Here is a 20,871-nt window from a genome sequence, read left to right as displayed (position 1 = left end):
TGCCACCTAAACCCTCACTCTTGAATCTCCATCTGTTTCTAATGTTACTTTCTCTGGATGTTTCAGTGAGTGTTCATGCCTATACTGTTCCTTTTTTCCCCTTGCCTTGTCTCTCAGGATCAGAACTTGAAGGTCTCTTTCAGATTTGCTTGCCATTTTTTGTAGCCTTGTAGGCTTTTTCCACATGCCATCAAATCATCACCTATAACATTTTTCTAAAATCCATCTTTCACATTACAACATACTTGATAAAATATATCCAGTGGTATACACTTCTACCCATTCAGTGATTAATTAGATAGTAGTTTACTATCTAAGTCAATACATCTTCTCACTTCTTAGTCATCTCTACACCTTGATTAGACTTGGCTGCCCCACACCAAGGGATATATTTGACATTTTGCTCAGAGCACTATAGCTAAATTAAGTGTTGTTGCTCTGTTTTATGTCATTCTGAAGCTGAAGACACTTCATCCTCCAATATTATATTGAGTTAAAGCTCTCCATTTTATATACACAGTTTTGAATAGTCTATTCATTCTTCTACGTCTTTTTTGACTTTCTGTATAAGGGATATAAGTTTCAGAAGATAAGACAATCTCTAAGACACTTATTTTGAGCATGTGAAGCTACAAAATAAAACAGTAAAACATCTAAAAACTATACTTATACTAGCTTAAGACTCAAGTTCTAGAATCTGGATTTGTTAGCCTCATTCTGAGCTAAAGCTTCTTTTCCCTCACAACAGTTTTTACTTTTCTGCTGCCAGTGACAGCAAGCATCCTGCCTGTCAGCCTAAAACATTTTATCCATATTTTCAGGCTCTTAGTAAGATAGACAGTGAATTTTGCTGTGAGTCTGTCTGAGCTCTATAGAATAGCAAAAAAAACTTTTCCATTATAATTTTCTAGTCTACCAACAACTGTAGCTCAAACGTCTATAGTAAGTTAGGGTTCAGTGTCCTTCTTTTGCTTTGCTGTGTTTTCATCTTATGTAAGAAGACCTTGACACATGCAGAATTTAATAGTAATCGTACAAAAATTCCTGTTATTTTTTCCTGTGCTTAATTTGCTCTTTTGTAAAGAGGACTGAATGGAACCCTTGAGACATCACGTCCAGTCTTCCAAACAGAAAATCTGAAAAACAAATTGGACAAGCATTAAGAAGTATAAGTAAAGCAATTTAGTTATACAGTGGCGGAATGATATGTCTCAGAGCTGAGGAGTGAAGAACCTAATTCTGAGCATCTTAGTCAAATCAAGGATTGCAGTAAAGTTCACAAAGGATTTAGTATCTAATCATGAAATCCAGTCATGATTTTTTTGATATGTTATCTCAGAATTTTGCTTATATAATAACATGGTAACAGATTTGTCTGTTGTATGTCCTGGAAGACTAGTGACAGGCAAAGCTTCATGCATGATTTGGAAATATGAAAAAAAAAAAAAAAAATGTTGTCATTGTTTCTGACATCCGTCAGTTGCTCTGTAAATAAGCAACTTTTCTTTAGCTGCTGGGACACAGCATTCAAGCAAACCAGAATGGAACATGATGAATAGAACTAAGATACTAAGATGATCTCATTGCTGCACCTCTTTACATTTGTAGGTACAAGTAGATCCACTGTATTGGTTAGGTAAGTTTATGTTTGGTTGGCATATTAAAGTGTAAAGGAAAACCGCAGGGCCTTTCAACATTTATCTGTTAAGAAAAGGAAATAGATCAGGAAAGTGAACAGTAATCTCTGAAACTGGAACAAAGCACATGTGGCAAATATTGTCAGAAAGTCATGAAGAATTAAAAATGATTGAATATGAAATGGTTCATCACAGTGAACTTGCATATTTATGGTACATAAAAATTATTGCAGAGCTGGCATAAAATATACTCTCACCTCTGAAAAGGGAGAAAATAAGGAAGAAACTTTGTTTTTAGCCAATTTTATTCTTGGAAAAAGCTGCCTAGACATCACAATTGAAAGTTGTTTAAAACTTTTAACAGCTTTAAATCTAAATTTAGATTTTTGTTTGTCTGTTTCAAAGACTTGGCTATTAGGAAAAGACTATTACTAGAAGTGCACTCAGAATTTGCTTTCTAAAACATTTTAAAAAAATTCTGTTGAGTGTTGCAAATTCTGCAAGAGAAAGCATCACATTATTATGTGAAAATCAGTTCTGATCTTTACAAAGCCTTCACACCTTTGCAGGCCTTATAAAAAACAGCTTCTTTTCTGTGCAAGGTATGTGATTGCATATTTTAGTTCGTCTTTTCAAGTCTGTATCATCTTAGAAGGTCACAAGAATTATAGTTTTAAATTACTATGCATAACAGCACAAGCATGTGTGAATACAAATGTATATTAGACTTTTGGAGTCTAAAAAGGGAAAAAAATGATACATCTCATGTAGAAAGGAAAAGAGAATTAATGCATGTGTATTAATTTTAACATTTTAACTGCTAACTGCTAGCTTTATGAAACAAATTGCATTTATAGCATTCTAATATCTACTTAATTGTGCATGAATAATGAATACATAAAATCTTAAAGCAAAGTTATAGCTTCATAACTGATAAGCTGAAGAATTTTTTTCAATCTCATAGGCTTAGTTTTGACTGATGGTGAATATTCTGTTAAAATGGTCTTAAAGAACACCAGAAAACTCTTTGTGGGTAGTTCTGATATTACCTTTTCAAAAGATGACCAGCAGTCCAGACTTACATTATAAGTATGCCAAATAGTACATTCAGACAAACTGGTTGGAAGAAGCAGATTTTGGAGCAGGTTGAAGGCTGGCAAGCACGCATCTGCACTGCCATCTGGTGTTAGTGATTGAATCTGTGTCTCCCCCACGAAGCGCCGTCAGCGGTGGTATGATCACAACTGGATGTCCTTCTCTGTAGTTCCTTGGGTTGGTAGGATTTTGTAAGTTTTATGAGCATAAAAAAAATCAGCATTGGAACTAACTTTTACTTTCAACAGTTTCAAGGATTCTATCTGTAATCAAGAATGTTGTAATGACTTCGTGTGAAACCAACACAAGAAATGCAAGCAATTTCTACTGAATGTTGGCCATATGGGACAGTTCTTTTTCTGCACATCAGCATTAATAGTCTTTCACTATCATTAATAATAATAGCTTTCCTCCAGTCTCACTTGTGTATTTCCAGCAACGTCTGTTCCTAATTCAACAAAGTAATTATCTAATGAAAATTGCTTGTCCTTAAAGGAACAAAATATAACCAGTAAACATAGTTACAAACACGTTCCTCATGCTTACTGACTTTGGTCAAGTTGCTCAGAGTAAAGACAAGGCAGCTACCACAGCCCAATCAGCAATGTGCATGGTCATCCTATGTCTGAAAAGCTACTTATTTATTCTCAAGCATTCCAAAGGAAACCTTCTCTACACGCAGCTGCAGAGCATCTCTGATCGTGATTCTAAGCACTCTGCTTCTTGCTGCTTGAATTTTCAGCAGTCAGGCTGTCTCACACCATTCTCTAAGAACTGCCAGTATCTAATCTTTACAGTGATAGTTTCATCAGTCTTTAGGAGTGTATGCTTTGAAAAGACATAGTTACATTATGAGAAAAAGTATTTATATTTATGTATATATATACATATATGTATGTATGTACATATGTCTTATGGCCTAATCTGCAACAGGGACAATGTTTCATTTCCACAGCTGTTATGGTGTTCTCTGACAGCCTGTTGAATTCACAGATCCCCAGTAATCACTGTGCTGTCAGTGGATGGAGGGCAAGAGTTTGAAGATTCATGGCCTGGATAGCTCCTTCCTGGTGTTCATTTCCATTAGATGGTAAGGAAATGCAAAGGGCTATTGTAACCTAAAAAAAAATGCCTACATTGGACTTATTCAGATTCCTGGTGATCAGTCTGCTTTGGTTCTGCCCACCCTCAAATAAATGGGGGCAAGTCTAATGAATTTATGAAAAATATATCATTATTAATTAATAGTTCTTTTCCTTTGTGCAAGATATAAGTGGCTCTTATTGTTGCTCTTGACATAGTGATTTTAAAGCCAGTGACATTAAAGGCAGCCAGCATCCATTACTGCAGTTCATCTATATGCAAAAAACCTAGTAGTTAAATTTCTGTGCTACTTACACCTGATGTACTTACCTCTCAGTTCTCTAGAGTCTAATGGACTCATATTTTAAACTGTCAGATATATTTAATTAATTTGGCAAGGTAAATATAGATTGAGTTCTACATTTTAAAGATTTTTCATTGGTAGTCCAGAAAACTATTGACTTGACATGATAAATCTTGTATGGAATTCATAGTTGGATACACTTTCTGCCAGTTTAGATGTTCAGCACTTTAAAACATGAAGGTATTTAAATACAGAATTTAAACATGCACACATAGTGCTATTTACTTCTTCATGTAGATTAGTAGGTCTTCACACTCTATTCATATGTTTTCAATATATTAAATATTGTAGACAAATCATACATTGTTATGAACAACAGCCATAAAACTTTTGCACTTAAAAACAGTGAAAACGTAAATGATGAGTTTAAAATTTACTTTTAAGTGAAGAATCCCTCGGTGTCTGAGCAGTGCAGTCTGGAGTCTGGGTAGTTTTTATTTTAGTTTGTGGTCAGACATATTTCAAACAAATGTAGTTCAAAGAGAAGTAGTTAAATCTGTTAGAACAAGTTAATGTTTGTGATCTGATAGCCAAGAATGACTGTTATATTGTTTAAATAGTAAAATCACTAAAATAAATATGTAATATTGTGATCTGATTAGACAGCCATCTTTCTTGATCTTGAACTCAACTAATGAGCTTCCTGATTCTTTGTGCTACTTTTCTTTGATTTGTTTAATTGGGGCAATAAGGGCTTTCCAACAGTTACATGTGTCCAGTCTAAGGTAGATATCATTCTTCAACAATCAGTGGAGAAAATAACAGCTCCGAGGTTTTTTTCATACTGATACAAGTGTCTGAGGCTGAAAGGTGTTGCAGATTCCTGACGTTACCTCCTTTCTACAGGAAAGGTACTTCATTCATGCCTGGAAGTATCCAGACCTTTCCCATTAGCAAGGATATTGAGACAAGCAATAACTTCTTCCTGGCGTTTTGGCTTGAGCTGTATTTTGAAAGGAAGTGCAGATACAAATCATCTTTGCTTGTCATCTAGATGGAATCTAAGAAGTTTATGCAGAGGGAACTGAATAGCTGATGCTCTTCTGTCACAATATTGTTATAGTGCCAGCCTAAAATGGGTAGGATAAAGTGTGCTTTTCTTTATTGACTGGAAAAGGAAAGTTAAATTATAGGTAGGATTAGAGATTAAGCATGAAGATGACCAAGATTACATGAGATAAATTCCACCTTAAAGAGTATATTCTATGTCTATTTGAAGAGCTTTGATATATATTGTTTTTCTCTCATAACTCTCAGGTAGATGAAGAGTTCTTGTAACACTGTGACTTTCCTTCATAGGTGACGCTACCGTATGCCTTTCTTCACATGAGACACAACTTGAAATATTTTGATAAAATGAGATGCTTGCGGAAACGATCAGCAGTGTCATTCTTAGGAGTCCTTGTCATTTGCTTGCTGTTCATGAACTTGTACATTGAAGATGGTTATGTTTTGGTAAGTTTCTTAGATGAAAGAAATTCTGGAACAAACAATAAAATACATCCCTAGTGAATCATTAAGGTTCATAATACCTGTAGTCTCCTCCCTTTAGTGTACAATTAACAGCAAAATGCATCCTGATGAAGTCATCTTATCAAAACACAACACACACAGGATGTGTCAGTAAGATCTGAACTGTCCTTTACTTTTTGTTCTAAGTATAGGAGAAAATGAATGTAGAAGATCTTTTCTATCAGATACCTCCTACTAGGCCAAAAATGTATCCTGTATTTCCCATATTTCTTGATTTCCATCAGTTTTAATGTAGAAATTGCCTACATCTGGAATATCCATGTAAGCTAGGAGCTCCTTCTTCAGTCCATACCATGAATCACACCTGTAAATACTACATTACATACTGATAGGTAATATAAAATAGCAGAGAATCTACATTAATGCCATATTACTTTTAGGCTCTTGTATGAATAATTTCTTTTCATTGCTTTTATTCTATGTTTCTGTCATATCTGTTTCCCAGATTTGAATCTTCTAGGTTCGGTGCTACAATGTGAACAATTAGATGGAAATGACACCTAGTGTAAGTCAATGATAGTAAAAATATATGTATCAAAAAGTCTGCTAAGAATTTCAACAAGTAGGTTATTGAGAATGTAACATAACCTGCAGTTTATATGTACCCTATCGAGATCTCACTGGAGAATGAGAGGTATGATCTGAAGTATTAGTTATGTTTTGAATTTCCAGTTCATCAGAGATTGGATTGAGCCCAGTGGAAGGGCATGATAGCCTAAAAGGTGGAGCTTACAAATAATAAAATGACTAAACTAAACATGTAGCACTGTGATGCAATTAGACAGTCCTCTTTCTTGATCTTAAGGTGAGCTAATGAATGGCTTTCTGATTCTTCTTTGACTCATCTAGTGGGGCAGTACAGACTTCCCAATATTGTGGAAGGTGATGTCTTTGCTGGATCTGAATAGCAATGCCATAATATGAAATATGTTCAATATGTAAATAGTAAAATGCTTATATGAATTTATCAGAACAATGTATGTCTTACTAGTGATTTTAATTAAAAACATTTTATTTGTTGCATTACTCATTGCCATATTGTTAACTTTGAGAATACAATTAAGGCCATTCTAGTGCTTTTTGAACTTTCGAAAAGATAACTCATACTTCCAGTATTTTACTCCATTACTGATATATTGCTTTCTCTAAAAGGACTAGCACTAAGGTTTTACACTGTTTTATTTATTCATAATTTCTTGATTGTGATTGAATCTGACCTGGCTTATCACTTTTTTTTTCCTAACAGTATTTTCTCTGATGCTTCTTCTTTCAGTAATTGCTTCAAAGTCCCCCAGATGTCTCTGAAAGTGCTTTTATTATCACTGCTAATGGTGTTCCTCTTGATTTGTTTTTGAAATCTTTTCCTGTCCTATTTGCCAACTCCCCAGATGGCTCCATGTCTTATTCTTAATTTGCTCTTTTTTCTCCTCCTTTTCTTTTTTTTTAGAAATTCACTCTTCTTCATTGCTTCTCTCATCACAATTCTGGCATGTTTGCATTCATGTATCTCCCAGCCAAGTCTCTTGCCAAATCTCCTGACAGTTCTCCCATATCTCTTGATACAGTTATGGTCTATCAAGCATTTTTCAAATGTGTCAGGCTGTTGACTTTTTAGCTTATTTATTTATTTTTATTTTCAACTTTTCTGACCATGTCTGACAGCTCCGTTAATTTACGAGTGTGTGTGCTCTGCTGAAGTAAAAAAAAAAAAAAAGCAGCTTTAGTGTTAGAGGTGAGGAGAGACACAGTTGTGGATAAATTTCAAGGACAGCAAGCTAACCAGTATCCCTTAGGAAATGAGAATTTGAAAGTTCTCAGAGCCCTGAAGGCCTTCTGACTTTCTAACTACAGTCTGTTTCCTGCTGGAAGATCTCCTGTAGATAAGTGACAGAGTATGTATGTAATTGCCCAGTTTCTCTTCCCAGTCTTGGACAGCTGGTACTGCTTGGACAGCTGATACTGCTTTCACCAGATGCAAGATGAAATGAGCAGACCTTCAGGAAGTTACAAAGAAAAACTGAAATACACTGTGGAAAATCATAGGAAGGGAGAATTTTCCTTTTTCACATGGAGAATCTTGCATGTCCGGAGAAACCTTTCATTGGTCTCTGCAGGGCATTTGCTGCGGAAGTAGAAAGTAATGATGGTGGAAAGTAATGACTGTGGAAAGTAATGACTCACCTGGAGGAATTGCTTAAATTGTTTTGGTACATGGTACGCAGTGCTGATATACGCATATGGTTCTGCTGTACTGTGAGCGCCACTTCATCCAAACATTTAGAAAACATTCTGAATTAATATAACTTATACTGCAATATCTCTGTTGAGATACTGTGACTTTTTCTAAATACTCTGAGTTGCAAGTGGAGCATGGCTTCCCAACTCTTCTGTGAATACCAGGCATTATTAGGGCACTGTGAAAACAATAGTTATATAGTAATTGATATAGAATCTTTAGTGGAATAGTGTATGTATATAAAAATGAGGCACTCTGGACTACCCTGACACTTACAGGAATCTATCAAGATCCAGCAAACAGTAGAACATGAACTAAAGGTTAATTAAGAAAGGAAAGCCAGAGCTATCATAGAAACAAAGAAGACAGCTAAAGAGAATAATTAGCTCTTCATCTCAACTGATCTCTCCACAGCACTCAGAGGGAGGAAAAAACAGATCTTATATTTAAGGAAAAATCAATATTTTAGTTTTGCTTTCCATTCATTTTTTGAATGAACAACAAAATCTACCCATAATAGGCATTCCTTCAAGGCTAAAAAGAAAAATGTTGTTGGTTTTGTTTTGTTTTGTATTGTATTAGTTTTTTGTTTGTTTGTTTTCTTTTCTTTTCTTCTTCTTTTTTTTTTTTTGTATGGTCAGTTCATTTTAACGTTTTGTCTTGACATTTACTATTTTTAAATATTTTTAAACTTTATGCAAGAAGTTGGGTTTCCATTCCCAAATCCTATGAAATGAAGAATTTTAGTGTTCTGTTTTGGAATGACACATGCCATTTTGACCTTAATGAAAAACACTGTTTGAAAAAGTAATACTAGTACTAGAACAATTGTTGGTTTTTGTGCATTTGCCATTGTTACTGTTGTTTGTTGTTGTTTTCTGTTTTGGTTTGGTTTTGATCAGTTCTTATGAAAATCTCCTGAAGTTTTGGAGCCAGTCCACTGCTTCACATTCTAATCTAGAATCAACATAAACCTTCTTCTCCTAACTTATGAGAAAATGTGAAATAGTATAGCAGCACTAGAAAGTATAACAGTGCAGGTAGATGTTCCTGGACATCATCCAAAAGATCTTTACTGAACTCAGATTCCAATTATTTACTCTTCTATGAAAGAAAAATAGTAAACTTAAAATGAACATGGGTTTGGTTTACAGAAGTATTTATTTTCACCATAAAATACATCTTGACATATCTAGAACGTTTATACCATCAAGCATAAATTTTGCTTACTGTTATTCTTGTTAGCAACAGAACTATTGCTGCACAATACTCTCATTTAATGACAGGTCGGGACATTTTTTAGCATAGTAACATACTGTAGTAGAAGAAAAAAACTGATTTCTTAATTGGCCTGTCACCAGACTAGGGTCAAACAATGTAAATTAAATAAGCATACCTTAAATTAAATAAGCATTTAGATTCAGTATCATGGTGCTGCATCTTGTTATATACTTTTTCTTTTTTTTAAGAACTGAGGAACAGGTTTTACAGATGATTCACTGCTGATGAAATCTTTTTTCCTTGTGTGACTTCATTAAGGCTCAGGAGGCCTCTTGGAAGAAAAAAGAACAAGAATAGGGGACAGGGAGAGAGAATGTGGTGATAATTTTACTTTTTTTTCTATACCCCCATACCATATTTACTAAATCCAGCAAAAGATTTGTGTCCGTATGTTCATATACAATTCTGCTTATCACAGATCTGAGTTGGAGCCACTCAGAAAGTAACATACAACCTGATGCAACTATACAGTTTTGTATTTCCTATGTGACTGCTCTGTCTGGGGCTTTTTTGGTAGTTTTTTTGTTTGACAGTTGGTCTAGGCTGTTTGTTTAGATTTTAATCATTGAAAGTATTTTCAAAAAGATCTTCTCTACCATTTCTTCTTTCAAAGAAAATTATCTCATGTGTTGTGAACTGATGTTCTCTTTTCCCTGCTCTGAATATGCTGGCGTTTTTTGTTTTGTTTTGTTTTGTTTGGTTTGGTTTGGTTTTTTTTTTGTTTGTTTGTTTTTGGTGATAATTAACTGCTCTCAAACCTTTCAAAAAACAACATTTAAAGAATTTTTGTCCAAACTATTTTTTTCTTCTTCTCTTTTTACCATAATCTGAAAAGTTATTTCCTGCAATCAAAAATGTTTGATACTCAGTAATGGGTTTTAAAAAATGAGGTAATATCTACATGCTTTCAAGAAAGCTGACACTGAAAAATGTTATTCTTGGAAACCTGCCCATCTGTGTTGCCTTTCTGGCTAGCATTCATAAATGTGTTTCTCTCTATCTCTCTCCCTCTCCTGTTCTTCTTGTTTTCTCACTAATAGGAAGGGGACAAGCAGTTAATCAGAGAAACAGCCACGCACCAGCTCAACCCAGAGCGCTATGCTCACACATACAAAGATTTGTCTAATTTCTCAGGATCTATAAACATTTCCTATCGCTACCTAGCTGGCACGCCTTTGCCAAGGAAAAGTAAGTAACTGCAATCTGAATGTTATGAAAAGAGGTAATTTAAAATGGGTGAAATCTTGTGGTATTTCTAGGCAAGACAAACTAGTTAAACAGTGAGGATCTCAGAGAGTGTGGTGGGACAGCTATCTCTGCACAGGCACTTCCTGGGTAGCTGCTAATTCAGCCCCACCAGCGAGTGTCCTACAGCTTCTTTATCTTCTAATCACATGCTTGCCTCATAAGCTGTCCTGCAGGCGGCCCCAGATGGTCTGTGGATATTTTTGTGGATCTTCTCCAAAGCTGGGAGAGATGATTCAGGAGCCAGGAGCTATGCACATGAGGATGGTGCTCTGCAGCCACTCCCTAAGACAAGACACAGCCTGTGCCTGTACAATTAATATGATTGAGATCAGATGGATACAGCCTTCAGGCCCCCTGTTGGGTCAGTCTTGCAGCTTGAATTCACTGTTCCTTTAGCTGTGATAACTAGAGATAGGAGTTGCCCTATTTATAAAGATAGTAGAAAAGGATTCTTCTCCCAGCCTTCTGCAAAGAAACTATATGCTCATTCTGACTTCAAGCAGGGCTCAAGACTTTCATCTTGAACTGAAATATAGACATACTTCAATTTTATCCAGGAGTCCTTCCAAATCAATCATTTCACCAACAGGGCTCGGAAGTCCAAATACAGACAGTAAAAGAGAATCATTTGTGAATTGCTGATTTTCACAGAAATCTATAAGGTATAGTTTGTTCAAATTAGATTTGAGAAAATTCTGATTATTTAGGCAGCATGCCTGGCTTCTAGGGATTGTACTTCACTGTGCAATTAATTTTAAGTGGAGTTTAGACTCAAGGAAAACTATGCATCACCATACCAGAGCAGTCTTTTGCAAACCACTTTTTTTAAGAAAGTTGGGACAGGCTCAACTTTATTATCAAGTCTTAGCTTTTATTACATTCAAATAGTGATATGTCAGAAGATATCTGAAAGTACTGATTTGACTGCAAGGAAAAAATATGTAATAGTAATAACTGCAATGCAGCAGAGATTAAAATTATTTGCTTATAATGAAGATGCAGTTCTCCCCAGCAAGGTGCAGCAGCATTCAAAACTGCTTATAGAAATACAGATATGCAGTGGTAAATTATCTTCTACTTCAGAATGATATCCAAATTACATCTTGCAAAAGGGACTTACATATGCTTACTCAATGAGTTCTGAAAGAGAGTTAGAAAAAATTTCAACAGGAAAATTGAACAAGTTCAGTTAAAAATGAAAATGAAAATGCAGAGAGAAATTATCCATGCAACATTAATAAAATGGTAAATACATGCATAGATGGAACTAGTTCTGTATGGTGCTTAAAATGATAAAAGTTTAGCTCATGATTTTGTTTTGTACTTCACAGTGCCTTGTATCAAAAATATTGTTTGAATCATAAATCATAATCACCTTTGTTTCAGCATATTTCATGGTCTTAACATTGAATTTTGGATCAGTGGATATTTTCCTGTCCTAGGCATATGCATTCACACTTTTAGATTTTGTCCATTTCACACCAGTATGCAGTATAATTCTTGTTTCATGAAAAAGGAATAAACATTCTTTGTTGTATTCATCTCAGTAGGTTCACATAATAAATTCTCAGACTTCACTGTTCAAAAACTTTATTTAACATTAACGCAGCCCTAGATGATAGCTTTGCAGCTCATTTGCAATGTCAGATTCCCTGTTTTTTGTCTCATTTCTCTTTTGTACAGGGTATCTTACAATTGGGCTATCTTCCGTGAAACGGAAAAAAGGAAACTACTTGCTTGAGACCATCAAGTCCATATTTGAACAGTCAAGTTATGAGGAACTTAAAGAAATCACAGTGGTAGTACAGCTGGCAGATTTTGATTCAGGCTGGTGCGAAGGGATGGTCCAGGATATTTCACAGAAATTTGCACATCACATAATTGCAGGCAGACTGATAGTTATTCACGTCCCTGAGGAATTTTATCCAATACTGGATGGTCTCAAGAGAAATTACAATGACCCAGAAGACCGCGTGAAGTTTCGATCCAAACAAAATGTTGATTATGCTTTCCTGCTTAACTTCTGTGCTAATCTTTCTGACTATTATGTGATGTTAGAAGATGATGTTCGCTGTTCAAAGAACTTTTTGACCACTGTTAAGAAAGTAATTACCTCAAGAGAAGGATCCTACTGGGTAACTTTGGAATTCTCCAAACTGGGGTATATTGGAAAGCTTTACCATTCCCATGACCTCCCACGCCTGGCCCATTTTTTGTTGATGTTTTACCAAGAAATGCCTTGCGATTGGCTGCTGATCCACTTTCGTGGGCTGTTAGCTCAAAAGGAAGTGATACGTTTTAAGCCATCACTGTTCCAGCACATGGGATACTATTCATCTTACAAAGGAGCTGAAAACAAACTAAAGGATGATGATTTTGAAGAGGAATCATTTGATATCCCTGACAACCCACCTGCAAACTTGCACACCAATATGAATGTATTTGAAAACTATGAAGCAAGCAAGGCTTACAGCAGTATTGATGAGTACTTCTGGGGCAAGCCTCCTTCTACAGGGGACTTTTATGGGATTGTATTTGAAAAGCCCATAAAAATCAGTAAGATTAAAGTTGTCACTGGAACTGAAGACCGGCAAAATGACATTTTGCGTCATGGGGCTTTGGAAGTAGGAGAGAAGATTGTAGGGAGTAAAATAGGGAGAAAATGTACTACGTATTTGAGACTAGGGGAATTCAAAAATGGGAATTTTGAAATGACAGATGTAGAGCACAAAGTCCTGTTTGATATTAACTGCATGAGAATTCTTGTTACCAAAAGCCAAAAAGAGTGGCTAATCATTAGGAGCATTAGCATCTGGACTTCTCAAACATCAAGTCAATAAAGCAAAGCTACCTGAAAAGGTACAGATTAAATGCAATCAGCTGGGTCCCAACTGATACCATTTCCCAGAGAAACTGACTTATTTCCAACTCTTTCCTAGAGACACAGGAAATCTGGGGAAATAATAAAATTATCAAAGCAATTTATTTTTTACTAGTTTGGCCAGGCAATATACAAGCATTTACTTGATGAAAATTTTGAATTTTATAGGAAATGCAAAGTTCTGAAACTTTTCTTGAGATCTTGAATACTCTTTTTTTTTTTTTTTTTTTTTTTTTTAATTATAATTTCTCTTTATAGAGAGATCTTCTGGACAGTATAGATCAAAACAGAACATACTATGATTACCAAAATGTTCAAAGCTATGACCAGTATGTTGTGAACAGAAATTGAATTCCACCTTATGCACATGCAAATTTAAAATGTTATGGTAGTATGCGTTTGTAAAATAGTTGATGATATGTTTCTTTTAAAGGCAATTGTGACAAGGATGTCTGTCCTGAAACTGGCAATCTCATTCTGAGCACTGTAAGAAAATATTGTGGCTAGTCACTGAAAAAGTCTTTTCAAAAGAGAATGTATGTAAAATTATGAATCTGACATGATTATTGTGTGAAAAATAGATAATTGCATCTATTATTCTGTCTCAACAAACATCCTTTGTTCTTTTTCCTAGGTGAAAGTAATACCACTAATGTTTTATATTAGTTAAGGGAACAATTTAATCTCATTCAAATAAAATTCCCCATAGTGAGCAAGCATTCTGCTTGGGTATGGATGTCAGTATCAAAATCAGGTACCGCAAGGGCAACCTTTTTCTCTTAGGTATCGTAACATATTTAAGTTTCATCATTTTCTGTTCTTTTAATGGATGCAAAACTCCCTGTGAAAATTATGCACATAGCTGCAGTATTCTTCCTGAGAATTGTTCTGCCTTCCCTACTTACACATCCAGTCTATACATGATACAAATGTAAAGTGTACCAGGTTAAGCAATTGGAAGTGAATGCTACATCATTCTTTATTGGCTGATGTCTAGGCAATAGACCAGATGCAAAATGAAGACTCTTAATTTAAGAAGAAATTCATGTTTTTGATATTTTTTCCTATTGTTCTCTAAATTTTATCACATTGGTCCTGTTGCCATCTTTTCACAGCCTCAAGTTTTTCCCTATATATTTATTTTGCCTGGCTTGAGATAATAAGCAGAAAGTTTTCTCAGTCCTAATGACTTCAGTGTCATCTCTGAGTTTCCATGTATTGCACAGGGAGGCTGTATGGCTATGTGATTTATATTACACGCACACATTTGCATGAGTAGAATCTACAGGGTTGGTTTTTTTTTTTCCCTCTAAGAAATTCTGAAGACATTCTCAGTAGACACTAAAAAGTCCATAGGAATATCAAATATGACACAGATGAACACTGTATTATCAAGCCCATGAATACTGTGGTTATCATCTAATTACATGTATGAGTTTTAGTTAAACCTGGGAGGCAAGGATTAAATTTCAAGAATGCCTACACTAATCAAGAGTGAACTAACTAATGTACTCAGTACATCCAAATCTGACCTAGCTATTTCAGAAAAGTAAATTATTTGAAAATCTACACAAAACAGCAATGAAATTGCTTTTCCTGATTCATAAATCGTGCTAAATTCAAGTCTAGGTTTGGAAAATCTCCTGCTCAGAGGCAAGGTACATTTTAAAATAAATCTTGTAGTACATGCTTACACTTAACTCAAAAAAGCATCCTTACCTTTAAGAAGAGTCTTCTCCTTAATATACAACTAAATCTCTATTCTTCTCATATTTCTATGGAAAGATATCTTAAAAGCAACATACATGTCCAATCTGGAAAGGAAAATATCACATTTTTTTAAATGAAAAATATATACCAATCACAAATGGTTATAAAAACTTAAAAATGACCTATTTTTTAACAGTGATTTCCCATGACTGTCCACTAACTAGTTGATAATTACTTATGAGTCAACACTATGGTTTTAAATGAAATGTCTTTCTACATTTCCCTTGTCAAGTAGTAGTGCCAAAGCAAATATAACTAGACTGACTAGGAGTGTTTATGTTTATTCAGAAATGCAGCATTTCCAACCAAATGTTCCAAATCAGGATGGAGAACATACTCAGTCTATATGTTCTTTAATCCCCAGTCAATAATCTTGTAATCAAAACCATACACAATGTGAATGGATGATAGACATTAAATGCTCTCAACAAAAGCTTTAAAGAGTATTTTATGAACTATAAGTCAAAATAATCAGTTCAACTGTGCAAAAACTTACCTAATAATACACTTTTTGTTGTGCTTATAGTAAACAAAATAATTTTAAGTTGTATTCTAAATAACAGTCCGTCAGAAATGCAATTTCAAATTGAGGCCTAGACACTGGCATTTGATGCCTGGCCATGCTGCAACAGGTGGGAGGAGTCGGACGTGTCAGCTGAACAGGGGGCTGCTTGAAAATGCTGAGACCAACATCTTATGCTAAATTTACTGATACTCTGGATTTAGGAGTCTGTACCCTTCTGATCTACAGCTTGCTGAGTGTAAAAAGACTCACAGTACTTATTACCATTCCTTTGAGAGCAGAACACAACTGCTTTCCTTTCTAAAACACTAGCAGTGCATTTTATCTCCTGCACCATACAGATATGGTAACAAAAGCTCATCTGGCTTCAGGTTCTTCCCTGTCTGAGAAGGTCAAATCCATGAATGTCAAGCGTATGCCCTCAAAGGAAGCTTGCCTCAGGTGTGGATAGCAGTATTCTCTGGGAATGAGAAGCATGCATTAGCCTTCCTCTTGTATTTTATTTGATTTGAAAACAAAAAAAATTAAAGATTCATTTAACTCAGGAGAAGCAAGAACATTGTCCTGTAGAATGTCTGAGCACTCATTTGAGTGTGTGGGTTCCACTTCCTCCTCCAAGTAATGCATATTTTACCCAACTTATTAACATGAAAATTGTTGCCAACTTTTTTTTCTGTTAAAAAAAAAAAAAAAAGTAGTGTTAGCTGGTTTTCAGACAGATCTCAGAACGATATACTTGAGATATCTTTTCTTCATGTGTTAAGAAAAGTGATTGCCTTCAGGAAGAGAAATATTTAACTGGAAGTGTATATGTTCACTGATGCTTCCCTAAGTCTGGATTTTCTTTTTTTATAAAAACAGTGATGAAACAAAAGATTGGCAGTGTCTCTGTTCATTGATGTGCACTGTTGGTTAGTGTGTTTTTTGTGTTCATTTGTGGACAAAATGTCAGTATTTTCACACTGAAATGCTAATACTGAAAATCTTACATTGTGTTCTGCACATGGATAGGTCTATTCTTAACTGAACATGCATGTACTGTTTCTATTAGCACTGTTTGGGACTACTTATTGTATAATTCCCATGGGATTTTCTTTCTTTTCTTAATTAAAAGCCAATTTGTCTTCTAACTTTCTACAAATAGTATGATCCCTTTGATATATGGAATTTTAGGGAAGTAAAATATTGCTCCTTGTGAAGTAAAAGAAGAACTGAGTCCCTAGTTTTATGAAGAACAAACAAACTCAAAAGACAAAAGCTGTCAGGTAACACAGTTTTAGCATAAATTTTGTATTTATTACCAAAAGGATAACGAATATACTGGTTGTAGATACGTGTTTGACATTTTTAACATGATGCTACACTCTGCCTAGTATTCTCTTCTCTTAAACCAATTTTTTTTCTTTTTTCTTCTTTAAGAGAAAATTCAGATCTTGATCATTATTGATTTATTAAAAGTAAAATAAGAAGGAAATTGTAATGATTTAAAACTGAAAAGCTACTAAAAGAAGGAAAGAAAACATAAGCATCATTTAAACTGCAGAACTGCAGATGCAAGTAGTTTTCATTGTGAAGCACTTCAGAGATTCCGTTGGAAATGATTTTTTTTTACTAGCTTCATCTCATTTTAAATTTGCAGTCCTTTGTGACTATGTGTTCAGTAACTGCTAAATTATCAGTAGTAATAGATAACATGAATTATGAACTCAAGCAATGTCATATCCTCATCCTCAGATGGTACAGCATAATGTTTTATAATAAACAGGTAGAAAATATGGATGAATTATAATGAAAATAAATTAAGAACTTTTGTTTTCATATTCTATATACTAAGACAAATGTACTGAAGTGTCTCCACAACTTGAACAGCTTTACAGATAAGGTAAAACAAGGGGCTTAATACTTGTTCTTTCCTCAGTCTTTGGAAATAAAAGCTATACAATTTCTACCCTCTTTAACCAAGACAGTATTAACCTATAAAAGTCTGAATGTGTTGATTTTTTTCTTTTTTTGCACAGAAGCTAATATTTCTCTTATCTTTTTATTTTTTCCCTTATTTTTTAGCCATCTAAGAAGACTGAAATCCAAACAATCTCCAAACAGATGTATTTTGTTATCTCTGCACTGCATTTTCTAAGTTATTGCCTCTTTTAATAATTTTGATTCAGCAAATGCATCATGTGTTGCTAAGGGGTTCAGGATGTCTACCTGTAAGTAGCACAATCAGACTTATAGAGACTAAGGCCAGATTTCTGCTCCTGTTGTAAATGAAGGAGGAACATGTCTGGAGTCACATCAGTGTACAATAGATGTCTAAGGTCCGACTATCTGTATTTATTCTTTTGAGAGGCTATGCAAGTCATTTGGCCTGAATATTCAATTACTAGATAACTAAAGATACAGGAGATCCATTCCTTTTATATTATTAAACATAATGCATATAAAACTAGATAAAGACATATGGTACATAGAAACCAAATATTTAAACATACTTTCTAGTCAGAAGCACTGCTGCTGTAGTTACTTTTCACGGTAGGGATGTTCAGTGTCTTCCTCATAAATGTTATTTTGTGATTTCTATGAAAATTTGTTTAGCTTTAAAATAAGAAAGATAAATCTCCCCCTTCAATCCTATTATTTATGTTAGTTTAAAGATTAAATTAACTACTGAGAAGGATTAATTACAATAACATTTCCATAAACACTGATTTGGTGTTAAGTTGGTATAAAATTGAATTGTCATCTAGGCTATCTTTTTAGCTCTATTTCTAGATGTTTTTCAGCTCTTTTATTGCCTACTACAAATTCTCAAATAAAATTCCGCTTTGCCCTTAAAGCCAGCAAAAAGGCTCTTAAAATTCCCTCTTGAACTTGAAAGTACTTTACATAGGGTTACGTTATTAATTAAACCCTTTTCTGGCTCTTTACTAGGCGTATGTGAGAGGTTCACATTTAATGAATAAAGCCAAACATCAACTGACACTTATTTCCTCTGTTCAGCTGGTTAAATAGCTGCCTTCCCTCCTTCTTGCTATTTACTCATTAACACCGAGTTTGCTCTTTCCAGTTCAGAGAAACTTGACTGGCAGCCATGGAGATCTGTCTGCAAACTCTCAGTCTCAGAGATACTGTGATTGTATTGCATGAAATGTTCCAGTTTCTGAGCACACTTTTTTTTTTCTTTTTTTTTTTTTTTAACGCCAGTGAAAGCACAGTGCTCAGTTTCATGGTATCTTTTCCTTGGCATAATTGTACAGGGTTTTCTTCCTAGATAACTGCATGAAGCAAGGGCATTAAAAAAGACATTACCAAGAAAAAAAAAAAATCATTATGCATTTAACTTTTTAAAAACAGGTTCAAGGTTTCCTTTGTGATCAGGCTTCATCTATCCTTAGTGATTTGGGCAGAAGAGATGAGAGTAATGTGATGGCAAGAAAAGGTTAAATAAATACTGTCTCTTTAGCAATGGGGAGAAGGTATGTGTTGCTGAGCAACAGGGTCAGCCAGGTATATTTCTGCAGTATGATTGCACCTAAACTAACTTATTATTTAAGGGCTGTTCCTTGTCAGAGTATCGTCATTGTACTATTCCTTTTACAATAAAAGGGAGCCTGTGATGTCCCCCAGAACTGCTCTTTTTTCTGCCATCTCAATAAAAATAATAGATTCAGTTTTAAAAATCACTGCCTTGGGCATGTACATTGATGCAGTACACTCAAAGGATAATGCAGGCTGTCTGTCCAGCTTGCTATATGGTAGCACTGGAATACTTATGTCTAACAGACTGGGGGGTGAATATGTGACAAGGAACAGTTACTGTTCTTACTATGGTATCCAGAATATTTTTAACAATAAATGTAAGATTGGAAAAGACTCATTGGCTTAATGCCCTTCTCTTTAATCTTGTTATGATTTACTTTTCTTTTAACAATATGTACCACATTTACACATGTTTAACTTGGGACAAAACTGTATATAACCTAAGAAGAAAAGAAATTTGACGATGGATTCTTGTATACTTTCCATTCCCAAACGTATGTTCAGCTTGTTCTGATAATCTGGATTTAGAGCTCCTGTTCAAACCGAAATCTAAAGCTGATATTTAAAATGTTCTGCCTTTTCTCAGTACACATTGTACCTCAACAGCAGAGGGCTTTAGGCATAAATTATGCCTTTACAGCAATATGTGCTGATACTGAGTCTCTTGCCTTGTGCTGCCACTACTTGTGAGATTTCAGTTTATCTGCAGCCTCAGAATCAATTCTAATTTCATGCTACACTTTTAGCAACACATACAAGAAGTCCTTCCCTCTCTCTTTAATTTAAGTACTGAATAAATTAACATCATGGTGGTAAATACTGTCAAAACCCTTTCACCTTCTTTCAGGAAACTGGGCCAGTTTCTGTTATTTATTTCTCAAAATTACTTATTTCACTTTGTCAGTGCTCGATAGATTTAAATGTCACATCTCCTGTGAAGGCAATAAGCATTCTATAATGAGACACCCTTTTAAAGAAAAAGTGCTAGTTCTTTTTTGCCTTAAAGCAAAGGATCCTCTGTTTAATTGTGTCAAAATCAGATGCATACCTTTTTGCCTTCATGAAAACCTTGTAAAGCAAACTGGTTTTGTTAATCACTCCTGAAAATGTTTCCTGTCAGCAGTCTGGTTTTGTATTTGCAAATTGAGCCAGATTTCTCTCCTCGACATAGCTGAATAGCGTCTTTCAAGGAAGGAAAAAAAGAAGCCCCAAACAGGTCTTTCTCTCTAGTGGTTGTCTGCTAGCTTTCAAAGACTCAGTTTCTTCCATATGTTCCTTCCCTTCTCCCACTAAAAACTGCATATTAAAATCAACATGTGGTCTCCCTTCTTCCTAATACCTCATCTGCACATTCTCATTTTCTTTTGGAAATGAGTACTTTTACTTTAACCAGAATCTCTTATATTTGGGGGATAAATGACACAAAACAGCCAGCAATTTTTTTTTTAAGTGTCTGTGGTATTGGAAGGATTCAGAATGAGATATGCAATGTATTCCGTCAAGGAGATAAAATGTTGACTTGAGACTGTTTAATTGCTCTTCACACACAAAAACATATACCCAAAAAAAAAGCTAGGCAAGGAGGCTTTTTGGGTTAATGTGTGCATGTATGCATGTATGTGTGTTAATAAAGTACTTGCAAGAAACTCACATAGAATCATAGAATGGTTTGGGTTGGAA

The 20,871-nt window shown here is 34.9% G+C and overlaps 1 protein-coding gene across 1 annotated transcript in view; it reads left to right on the top strand.

Annotated features, from left to right (window-relative positions):
- LOC427873 (MGAT4 family member C) overlaps nucleotides 1–19,662 on the top strand; it is a 119,808-nt gene extending 100,146 nt beyond the window's left edge. The window contains exons 3-6 of the mRNA XM_015283519.4: nucleotides 3,726–3,822; nucleotides 5,479–5,634; nucleotides 10,270–10,417; nucleotides 12,161–19,662. Of these exons, the coding sequence (XP_015139005.1) occupies nucleotides 3,820–3,822; nucleotides 5,479–5,634; nucleotides 10,270–10,417; nucleotides 12,161–13,317 (1,464 nt within the window). The 5' untranslated portion in view covers nucleotides 3,726–3,819 and the 3' untranslated portion in view covers nucleotides 13,318–19,662. The remainder of the gene's footprint in view (nucleotides 1–3,725; nucleotides 3,823–5,478; nucleotides 5,635–10,269; nucleotides 10,418–12,160) is intronic.
- Nucleotides 19,663–20,871: the final 1,209 nt, after the last annotated feature.

The sequence above is a fragment of the Gallus gallus genome, chromosome 1 (genome assembly GCF_016699485.2).
Source record: "Gallus gallus isolate bGalGal1 chromosome 1, bGalGal1.mat.broiler.GRCg7b, whole genome shotgun sequence".
Taxonomy (NCBI): Eukaryota; Metazoa; Chordata; class Aves; order Galliformes; family Phasianidae; genus Gallus; species Gallus gallus.
Note: the sequence above shows the minus strand (reverse complement) of the source record. Positions and strands in the feature narration are given on the sequence as shown.